The sequence below is a fragment of the Salmo trutta genome, chromosome 4 (assembly GCF_901001165.1).
Source record: "Salmo trutta chromosome 4, fSalTru1.1, whole genome shotgun sequence".
Lineage (NCBI taxonomy): Eukaryota > Metazoa > Chordata > Actinopteri > Salmoniformes > Salmonidae > Salmo > Salmo trutta.
Window position 1 is genome coordinate 45,869,971 of NC_042960.1, and position 10,829 is coordinate 45,880,799.

The 10,829-nt window shown below is 40.1% G+C and overlaps 2 protein-coding genes across 2 annotated transcripts in view; both read left to right on the forward strand.

The window, feature by feature from the left end:
- LOC115192461 (protein-glutamine gamma-glutamyltransferase K) overlaps positions 1-4,961 on the forward strand; it is a 30,399-nt gene extending 25,438 nt beyond the window's left edge. The window contains exons 5-14 of the mRNA XM_029750977.1: positions 310-428; positions 560-667; positions 815-992; positions 1,100-1,238; positions 1,381-1,573; positions 1,705-1,858; positions 2,007-2,291; positions 2,408-2,568; positions 2,713-2,849; positions 3,633-4,961. Coding sequence (XP_029606837.1) covers positions 310-428; positions 560-667; positions 815-992; positions 1,100-1,238; positions 1,381-1,573; positions 1,705-1,858; positions 2,007-2,291; positions 2,408-2,568; positions 2,713-2,849; positions 3,633-3,777 — 1,619 coding nt within the window. The 3' untranslated portion in view covers positions 3,778-4,961. The remainder of the gene's footprint in view (positions 1-309; positions 429-559; positions 668-814; positions 993-1,099; positions 1,239-1,380; positions 1,574-1,704; positions 1,859-2,006; positions 2,292-2,407; positions 2,569-2,712; positions 2,850-3,632) is intronic.
- A 4,630-nt stretch (positions 4,962-9,591) lies between these two features.
- LOC115192462 (dolichyl-diphosphooligosaccharide--protein glycosyltransferase subunit DAD1-like) lies at positions 9,592-10,543 on the forward strand. The gene is made up of 3 exons (XM_029750978.1): positions 9,592-9,906; positions 10,053-10,213; positions 10,315-10,543. The coding sequence occupies exons 1-2, from the start codon at positions 9,696-9,698 to the stop codon at positions 10,181-10,183; spliced, it is 342 nt and encodes a 113-aa protein (XP_029606838.1). The 5' UTR covers positions 9,592-9,695; the 3' UTR covers positions 10,184-10,213; positions 10,315-10,543.
- The last annotated feature ends 286 nt before the right edge of the window (positions 10,544-10,829 follow it).

Here is a 10,829-nt window from a genome sequence, read left to right on the forward strand (position 1 = left end):
TACACTCTTAGAAAAAAGGGTTCCAAAAGGGAACCCTCTGTCGAAATGATTCTACATGGATTCTACATGGACCTCAAAAGTGTTGGACCAAAAGGGTTCTACCTGGAACCAAAAAGGTTTCTTCAAAGGGTTCTCCTATGGGGACAGCCGAATAACCTTTTTAGATTCTAGATAGCACCGTTTATTTTCTAACAGTGTAAGCTCAGAGACTCTCCATAGTCTTCACCCTCATTTCAGGCTGATGACATCACACAATGGAATTGTTGTCCTTTTGAACAACTGGATTTAACCTCTCTCCCTCTCCGTCAGATGACACAGTGTACATGGACAATGGCGATGAGAAGAATGAGTATATCCTGAATGATGTTGGAAGGCTCTACTACGGCACAGAGAACCAGATTGGTTCAAGAACGTGGAACTATGGACAGGTGAAGGAACATGAAGATTGTTAGTCAGTTGATGGGAAAATGTTCTGAGTAGGACAGACCTAACTAACATCTTTCTATCATTTCCCCTGCTTCTCTCTCTCTCCTTCCATCTCTCCCTCTCTATTTCTCAGTTTGACAAGGGGATCCTGGATGCCTGTCTTTATGCTTTGGAGAAGAGCGCGACCCCCCCCTCAGGCTGGGGAGACTCTGTCAACGTGGTACGAATCATTTCAGCCATGGTGAGTCCTCCTCGCAAACACAGGGCCTACACTTTAAAACTTCACAATATCACCTCTAACCTCGCCTCTAAGTCCAACCAAACTGGCACCTCATTATTCCAAGTCTAAACTGAATCCGAAGTGAACCCGTACTCTCCTTTATCCCAGATCAACTCCCCAGATGACTGTGGCATCCTGGAGGGGAACTGGTCAGGGAACTATGTGGGCGGGACTTCCCCTACATCCTGGAGTGGCAGTGTAGACATCCTGAATAAGTACCATAAGGACGGCGGCGCACCGGTCAGATATGGCCAGTGTTGGGTCTTCTCTGGGGTCACCACCACAGGTGTGTTTGTATGTCTTTGGATAAATCAAATGACTTATCTGAGGGAAACTTGATTGCCATGTTGCTATGCATTGACCCCTCACATCTCTCCCTCCAATCTCTTCCAGTGTTGAGGTGTTTGGGCATTCCCTCCCGTAGTGTGTCCAACTTCAACTCCGCCCACGACACAGATGTCTCCTTGACAGTAGACGTGTATTTCGATGAGAAGTTGGAGTCTATAGATCACCTCAACTCTGACTCCATCTGGTGAGTAGAATATAAACATACTCTCTGACTCATGGTATCATTCAGTACTACATCATCTTAGTCATGTCATCACACACCACTTATGTAAATACAATGTGGATTTACTAGATTACATCTAAGTTATAACCCATTCCTGCTTTAGGAACTTCCATGTGTGGAGTGACTGTTGGATGGCTCGTCCAGACTTGCCACCTGGTTATGGTGGCTGGCAGGTAGTAGACTCCACCCCCCAGGAGACCAGTCAGGGCACATACCGCTGTGGCCCAGCCTCTGTCAATGCCATCCGTAACGGACAAGTGTTCCTGAAACATGACTCACCATTCGTCTTTGCCGAGGTGGGTCTCTAGTGTGTCTTCTCCCTTCCTTTCTCTCAGACGCACAGTGATGACCTCACTTGCCCCTCGTCTCAGATGTCCTCCATCTCAACCATCTCTACCTCTCTCTCTCTGCTGTACCTGTACTGTAGGTGAACAGTGATAAGATCTACTGGCAGAGGAACCTGGATGGCACCTTCACCCAGATCCACAGTGAGAAAAACGCAGTGGGCCACTGTATCAGCACCAAGGCTGTGGGCTCCGATGAACGCAATGACATCACAGACCTTTACAAGCACCCAGAAGGTAGCTTTACATAGCTGTGCAAACATTAACAAACACTGGGTAGCATTGCATATCCTAGTTTCATTGCCATACCTATACAAGCAGACTCCTGTATAAGAACCCAGAGGTTAATATCTATTTTATTCTTTCTTATTGTTATTCTCTCCAGGCACAGAGGAGGAACGCATCGCTGTGGAGACTGCAAGTCGCTATGGCTCCAAACCAGATGCCTACGCTTCTCCCATCGCTCAGGATGTATCCATAGAGGTGACCATGGATGGGGAGGGGCCACGCATGGGGGGAGATGCAGAACTGACCATTGTCATGCGCAACGCTAGTTCTCTACCACGCACTATTAACCTCCACAGCCAGGTGGCAGTCATGTACTACACTGGTGTGGTCAAGGCTACTGTCAAGAAGGACCAAATTCCTGTGGAGCTGCTACCCAATGAAGGTGAGCCACTGGGAAATGTCTTGTGTTGCATATATCTGTGTAGTTCAGTCAGACAGTGTTATTCATTGCATGCCCAGGTTTTTCTCATCCCTAGTCCTGCCTCCCTCTCCTAACAGTGAAGAACCTGGAGTGGACACTTCAGTACCAGAACTACCAGGACCAGCTTGTGGACCAGGCTGCTCTGATGCTGACCCTGTCGGGCAGGGTCAGTGAGACACAGCAGGTTCTGGCAACTCAGTTCAGCTTCCGCCTCCGCACCCCTGACCTCATCATTAAGGTAAGCAGAATGAATTAATATCTCCATAAATCTCATCCACAGCATCTATATGTGTGTATGTCTGTCCATCTGAAAATTGTCTGTTGACAACATAATCCAGAGATGTTCTGTAATGATAAGGTTTCCATATACTTTCCCTCCTAGCCAGTAGGGGAGGCTGTGGTGGGGAAAAAGATGGCGGCTGAGATCTCCTTCACCAACCCTCTGCCATGCACGCTGAAGGGAGTGGTGTTCCGTGTAGAGGGGCTGGGCCTGCAGAGTGTTCGACAGATCACTGTTGGGTGAGAAACTATGTTCACGTACATTCTGCTTGCCATATCTCTTTGTCACTCCATTCATCACATGGGCATATACAAATGTCCTGTAACCAGGGTTGGGGTCAAATCCAATTTCATTTGGAATTCCAATTCAATTCTTGAATTCACTCATGAACTGGAGAATTTACATTGAATAACATTTTAAATTATGGAATTGGAATTATACTGTTTTAACTTTTTGAATTGTAATTTAATTGTAATTGTAAAACATTTAATCTTTGGAATGTAATTGAATTGGAATTCTATATATTTACATTTCCCAGTTAAGGGAATTAATGGACGTAGTTTCAACAAATGTACTGTAGGATTTGTTTTTAATCATTTCAAGCTGTATTCCTATATTTCCAGTATAGCTAGACTGTCTGAAGCCTGAAAGCCTGAGGGAATTGAATTCAAATTGGAATTTGTGGAACTGTTGGGGATAACATTGAATTGGGAATTAAATTCTTGGAACTTACCTGACATTGTAATTCAGAGGAATTTAATTATCTCTGAATTCAAAGACTGACCTGAAATTTGAATCGATTTAAATGGAATTTACAGGGAGAGAGATTTTAATTAGAATTGAATTTGTAAAATTGACCCCAACCCTGAGTGTAACATCAGCTAAACATGCCTATGAGTTCATCTGAACACAGCATCAGTCTGTATGACACTATACTCTCTGTCAATCTGTGGTGCATGTAGTCAATCTTCCTTCATGTTATGAACAAGCGCAGTACTGAGTGTCTCTATCATATTTCTCAGTGACGTGGCCAGTCACTCCACTGTGGTTCAGACGGAGGTCTTTGTCCCCACCCTGCCTGGACCCAGGAAACTGTTGGCTTCACTGGACTGTAAACAGCTCACACAGGTTCATGGTGTTGCTGACATCAACGTGAAGGAGGAATAAGTCTTCAGACACCATAGACCTCTCTTGGTCTGCTTGGCTACTGAGGCATAATCACTATAGAGGTCAGAAGAAATCATCTCCCTTCCTCTTCCCCCTACCAGAGTGCTGGTGTTGCTGTTGAGTCAATTATGATGTTCGGAAGTACAGCTTGAGAGACAGGAAAACCATACACCATGCAAGACAAGCATTTTCAATAGTCATGTTGTCACATATTTTTCCATTCCTCCCTCTCAATATCAGATTGGACCTGTATAATGTGCCTTGAAAAGTGGCTAAACGAATGATTGCAGCCCTAACAAGACTAATAGTAGGACTTGAAGCATACCTACTGAACAGAGCACCCGTTAGTTATATGACACATGGGAACAATAATGTTTGCTCAGCATACTGTACAGTGCAGCAATACTACCTTATACAGAACGTGTGGCATGTTATGTTGACAGAACATTATACACTATCTATGACATCATCAGATTTATCTCAGCTATTATTTATCACTTATTAGAAGGGCTTTCTGTTAACTTCCACTGTACAATGATCTAATACTTTGGTTATTATTAACTTATAAACGTTGTTATGGATTTTAAGAGATCAGTTCTTTCAAACACATATCCATGCTTATGCGGCAGGGCGGCAGGGAGCCTAGTGGTTAGATCGTTGGACTAGTAACCGAAAGGTTGCAAGATTGAATCCCAGAGCTGACAAGGTATAAATCTGTCATTCTGCCCCTGAACAAGGCAGTTAACCCACTGTTCCTAGGCCGTCATTGAAAATAAGAATTTGTACTTAACTGACTTTCCTAGTTAAATAAAGATAAAATAAAAAAATGCACTACATGTAGTGTGAATGTCTTAAAGTCTTTCTATTTGAACTGGATGAACAAATCAGTATTAGGAAGTCAAGTTAAATCTGCTCCATCCCATGCTTTTTAGATCCAGGTTTTGTATTAACATCAGATGTGCTGTTATTTTGCACTTATCAAATATCAACTCAATATTAAGTACACAATTAGCTCTGAACTAAATGAAGCAACCAAGGTAGAGGTTTATGACAAAAATGCTGAAATGGCAGCTACACACGTTTATTTTTCACAAACAGCATATCATCTGTAACTGTTTTAATAGTGTATTGTATTTGTGTGCTATTTACATTTTTATACTGTGAGTAAATTAATTCCACTTCAATACTTTGTCCTTATTCTGTGTGTGTGTGAGAGAGAGAAACAAATTTGGTAGAGTGACAGCAACAGGTTTACCCAAGTACATGTTATGAAAGAGTTGATATTTTAATAATGTAAGTGTTCAGTTTGACATCATGCACAATTATGAACACACTCCCTCATACACATACATAAACTGGAATGTACAAATCATCTTTCTACATTTATTTGTCCTTTTTCATATTCAGTAGTTCATTACAACACGTGATACTGGCAGTCATAAGTCAATCCCTTCATAATAAAGTCAAGAAACTATAATGGTGGTCTTATTGTCAGTCATGACATGTCAAGCCTCTTGAAAAGGAAAACTTTTTTAAAAGCCTATAGTGGTTGGCATTGAGCTAATCAGCCTCTGCCAACAAAACTCACACAGTAGTCTGTATTATATAAATAAAATTAAGCAGCATTGTTAAATTAGTCACACACACACAAAATCACTCATTCTCAGTCTACATTATCACAGATGGTCTACACAACTCTGTTGAACTCCTCAGGCTGATCAATATAGACCTGATCAGCAGCTCCCTCAACCACCTGAAACAGGGAAAGAGAAGGGGGAGGAGTGAGGGACTGTGAGGATCAGCTCCATTTCACACTTTGTGATTTCAGGGGTGTTGTCGGTTGTAATCTTGTACCCATTCGTTTGAACTCCACTTTTAGGTCTGCTATTGTTAGCTCAAAAGAGAAGCCCACTGTGGTCTGCTCACCCAGTGCTTTTAGGTCAAATGTGAATTCCATAAACTTGAATACCCCCTCAGTTTTCAAATCACGTAGAGGGCTTGCGCTGTTGCACGATAGCAACCAAAGCCCATGTAAGTCAGTTTATAACATTCCATCTTTGGTTACTCTGACAGTTCCTCATATTTACATTGGCTGCAGCCTCAGGCCTTATGGTGGTAACCTTGGACAAGTAATTCCAAATTGTATTCCTTCCTCTATTACTAATAGGGATAGACCAAATGGTGCAATCTTATAGCCATACCAACTATATCAATATCAACCGTCAGACAGGGCCTGCAACTGCCTATTGAACGTAGCTTATTTGAATTGGAGACTCCTTGTGACTTTAAAATCGTAAAGGACTTGGGTTGATGCATCTGAAAATTAGGAGCTTACTTCCTAAACTGGTTTAAACTAATATCTGGGCTATGCAGACGAATCCGGACATTCTCGTTTTGACTGAAACTTGGATCTCTGGAGACATTCTAGACTCATTCTGATAATAATAATAATTGTTCCATAACTGTTATAGGGGTCTACCGTCCTCCCTCTGCTAACCTTTGTGCACTTGAGGAATTAACTCATTTGTCTCTTTTTACTAAATGAGAAATTATCATCCTGGGTGACCTAAATTATGATTGGGAAATGCAGGCCTCAGACAACCTAAAATACATGTGTAATGATCTAAACCTAACCCAGCTGATGACTAAGCCTACACAGTCCAACCCTAAAAATCCTTCAAAATCAACTCTGATTGGTCTTATTTTAACAAATACATCAGAGAAATATGTTTCTACTGGTGTCTTTTCCCGAAGACATTAGTAACCATTGCCCAGTTGTTTGTGTCAGCACACAGAGGAACTTCAACAATTTCAGTGAACAGGCTTTTTCACATAATCTTTATTTTAGTGACCTTGATTGTAGTTCAGCTATCCCTGACCCTGATTTAGCTTTGAGCCTTCTATACTATTGTGGATAATCATGTTCCCTTCAAAAAATGTATAGTTAATGGTAGATCGAATTGTAATGGGAACCTGGCAAAATTCTGGAAAACTGTCAAATCCTTGAAGGGTTCTACTTCCTTCTCTCTGCCACAATAAATTAATTCATACACTGGCCTCATTACGGAAAAAGATTCCATCATTGATGCATTTAATCACCATTTTATTTCAGCGGGCTCTATCTTTGAAATAACTTCTAAGCCTATTCACAATGATGTTGGGCTGGATGCTGATAGGGGAAACTTGTTGAATGATCAGAGAAATTATTATTTTAGGCTATTTACAGAAAAACAAGTCCTGAATGCTTTGCTAGCAATAGACAATACGAAATCCAGAGGGACCGAACAATTGGATCCTGGTTTGCTGAAGTGTGCAGCACCCATCATTGTTGGCTCAGTAACCCACATTTTTAAACATTGTTTCAGGAAATATTCGAAAAGTATGGAAATCAGTGCTGCCACTCCATAAAGGCCGGGTTAGTAGTGATCTTAATAATTATTGGCCCATTTCAAGGCTTCCTGTCTAGCTAAGATTCTTGAACGCTTGGTAAATGTACAAATTTCTTCTTTTTTATTTGAGAAATGTATTTTGAATGTAAACCAATAAGGGTTTAGGCCTAGGCATAACACTATTACAGCAACCATTTTAGTTGTTAATGATCTTGTCAATACTTTAGACGCTATAATGAAATGTGCTGTTTGTGGACCTGTCAAAAGCTTTTCATACTGTCGATCATGCTATTTTATTGAATAAGTTGTCCTCGATAGGCCTGAGCTCTGATGCCTGTTCATGGTTTCATGATTATCTTAGTGACAGAACTCAGGCCATCGTGATTGACAGGGTTAAGTTCATTTCTTGAAATGCTGTACATAAAGATGCACCGCAGGGGTCAATTTTGGGACCTGTTCTCTTAACTATTTATATAAACACCATTGGTCAATCTGTTAAAAACTGTCAATTGAATCTATGTGTGGATGGTACTATTATGTATGCTATTGCCCCAACTGTTGATCTGGCTGTGTCAAAACTACAGTCAGATTGTATAGCTATGCCGGAATCCCTTGCTAATTTAAAACAAAATACATGTCGTTTTTAAACTCTCGTATGAATGTTTCAGATTAACTACATGTTTACTCATTAGATGGTTTGAACGTGTTCATGCATATAAATACTTATGCATTTGGATTGAAATGGATTTGACATTAAAAAAAAACCTATAGATGAGCTGGTTAAGAAGCTAAGATTTAAAGTTGGATTTTTCTACAGAAACAGATGGTGTCTTTCTCTAAGCAGTAGCAAGCAGATTATTCAGTCAACCTTTTTATCTGTTCTTGATTATGGTGATATTATTTATCAAAGTGCAGCTGCTACTACTCTTAAAACTTTGGATGCCACCTACAATAGTGCCCTTCATTTTGTTACAGGCAACAGTTTTGATAGTCATTACTGCATCCTGTATCAAAAGGTTGGCTGGACTTCGCTAAAGACCCGTAGATCTCTACATTACTCCCTTTTTTGTTCACAAGGTCCTACTTCATAAACTTCCATCTAATCTAACTTTTCTGTTGAAGTATAGACACCTGAGTCACCTAACCCGTTCACAGGATTGGTTAACTCTTCAGGTTCCTAGGGTCTCCGCCGAGATGGGTAAACCTGCTATTAGTTTTAATGCACCGTATTGCTGGAACAAAATTCTAAAACACATTTTATCTTGATATTCTGGTGCTACCGGTGATACAATGTGGTATAATCAAGTAGTCAAGTCAGGACTGGTGGGTACCTGTGAAATGCTTTCAGACATATTAGATAAGGGGACTCACTGTCAAGGATCTTGGCTTCTGTGCTCTTCAGAATGGACATGGACGTGGGGCACCATGAGGGCCACCATTTCCAGCCAGATACTGATTTACAGAGAGGACACACACTTCAAAAACAAAATACTAAATCCCCATTAAATGTCTACTATGCAAAACTGTTACCAAACCAAAGTGCTCACTATTCATGATTATTTCCACAAACTTACTTTGGTTCAGTATTGTTTTCGGTACTAAGCTATATGGAATTGTTTTAAGAAGGTCATACCAATAAACATTTAGCTATTTGAGTTTGAATTATTTTAAGAGTATAAAAAGTATTTAAAAAAATATCCAATTCGGAAAATTATTTTGGGCCTTACTGCTATTAACCCATACAAAAGCATTGCATAACAAATTTACTACATGGAACAGTCTGCAAAAGATTCAAAAGGAAGTTTGTTTGGAATTGTCTGTCCTATATGTGAGAGATATAAGAAAGATCAGGAAACATGATTTATTTTTATTTTCAGCACTGAACAGTCTAAGCACTGTCTAAAAGGCAATTAATGCTTGATCTGAAAATGCTCTACTAAGCTATATAGAATTGCTTTAAGAAGGTCATATCAAGGATCATTTGATTTTGAATTTTAAGATCCCTTAAAGTAAAAAATAAATATATACAGTACCAGTCAAAGGTTTGGACACACATACCCATCCAGGGTTTTTCTTTATTTTTCTACATTGTAGAATAATAGTGAAGACATCAAAACTATGAAATAACACATAGGGAATCATGTAGTAACGAGAAATGTTTTAAACAAATGTAAATATATTTTATATTTGAGATTCTTCAAAGTAGGCACCCTTTGCCTTGATGACAGCTCTGCACACTCCAAAAAAAGTATCTAAAAAGAAGTTTGTTCCGAAGTGTTCAATATCGTTCATCGCAAACTAAAGGCATACAGGGACATATTCATAACACGTGGAATCAAAGTCGACCGATGGTCGTTGTTTTGTAACATGGAACTACTGTACAGTGGATTATATGTGCAAGAGGGAATGTTGTTATTGTTACACCAGTTTTATTGACACGTCATTTTTGTGCTACGTCTGACGGAAGCGTATTTGACAAACAGTTTGATTCTCTCTGCACCGTTTGGGGCTTTTTGTTCATAAGAAAACATGTCCAACTCGGTAATTTCAGTGATTTCTCGATTCCTGGAAGAATACACGACCAAAACATCGAATAAATTGAAAGTGGTCGACGCGTACCTTTTCTACATCTTGCTAACCGGTGCATTGCAGTTTCTGTACTGCTTGCTGGTTGGCACCTTCCCATTCAACAGCTTCTTGGCCGGGTTCATATCATGTGTTGGCGCCTTCATCCTGGGAGGTAATTGACACACTTCACGGTCAATTATTTGCATAATCATGTGACATTCAGCAGTATTATACGTCTATTAAATATGAAGATAATCAATGGTAGCAACCATTATTGCTGATTAATCGATCTTCTCTGTGGTCCCTCCCTGCTTACAGTCTGCCTGCGTATCCAGATTAATCCAGATAACAAAGGAGACTTCCTGTCCATCTCCCAGGAGAGGGCCTTTGCAGATTTCTTGTTAGCCCACACTGTCTTGCACCTTGTGGTCATTAATTTCATTGGTTGAGAAAACTAATGATTTGCATCCTCAGAACAGGTGTGAACAGTACACACACACACCCTCAATGTTTTTAATTGTTATCCAGTGTTATTTGTCAGCGTGTTACTAACATGATTCATGTTTGTTTCATTTCACAGATGAACAAACGACATGACCAAAATGCACCTGTCACCTCAAGACAACATTCATACAATTAGATTTACCCTGGCTGGAAGAGCAGGGACAGCTCAATAATGACAGTAATGGCCTATATGTTCTACAAATTCCTGTCATTTGTGTTTCTGGAATAATTATTTTGTACTGTTTGTATGATTGTTGCAATCCACTTGAGATTGAAATAAATGACACAGAATTCTGTTGAAAAGATACTGAGTTGTGATTTAATGAAATGTCTTTCCTTGCCAGTATTGGCAATGATTTTCTTAGGAGACATCATTCCATTGCTAGCACTGGAGAAGACTCCACATTTTGGACTTATTCTAATAAAGCTACTTGCATTGTAGGGCAATAGCTGTGACCTAATGATTATCTTTAGACTTGCAGTTTTCAAATATTAAAGGCAGAGGCATACACTAAATTCAAGGATGCTTTTTTTCTCTGTAACCTTGTCCCCAGTTTATTGTGCACAGCCCAATGGGATATCAACTATCTA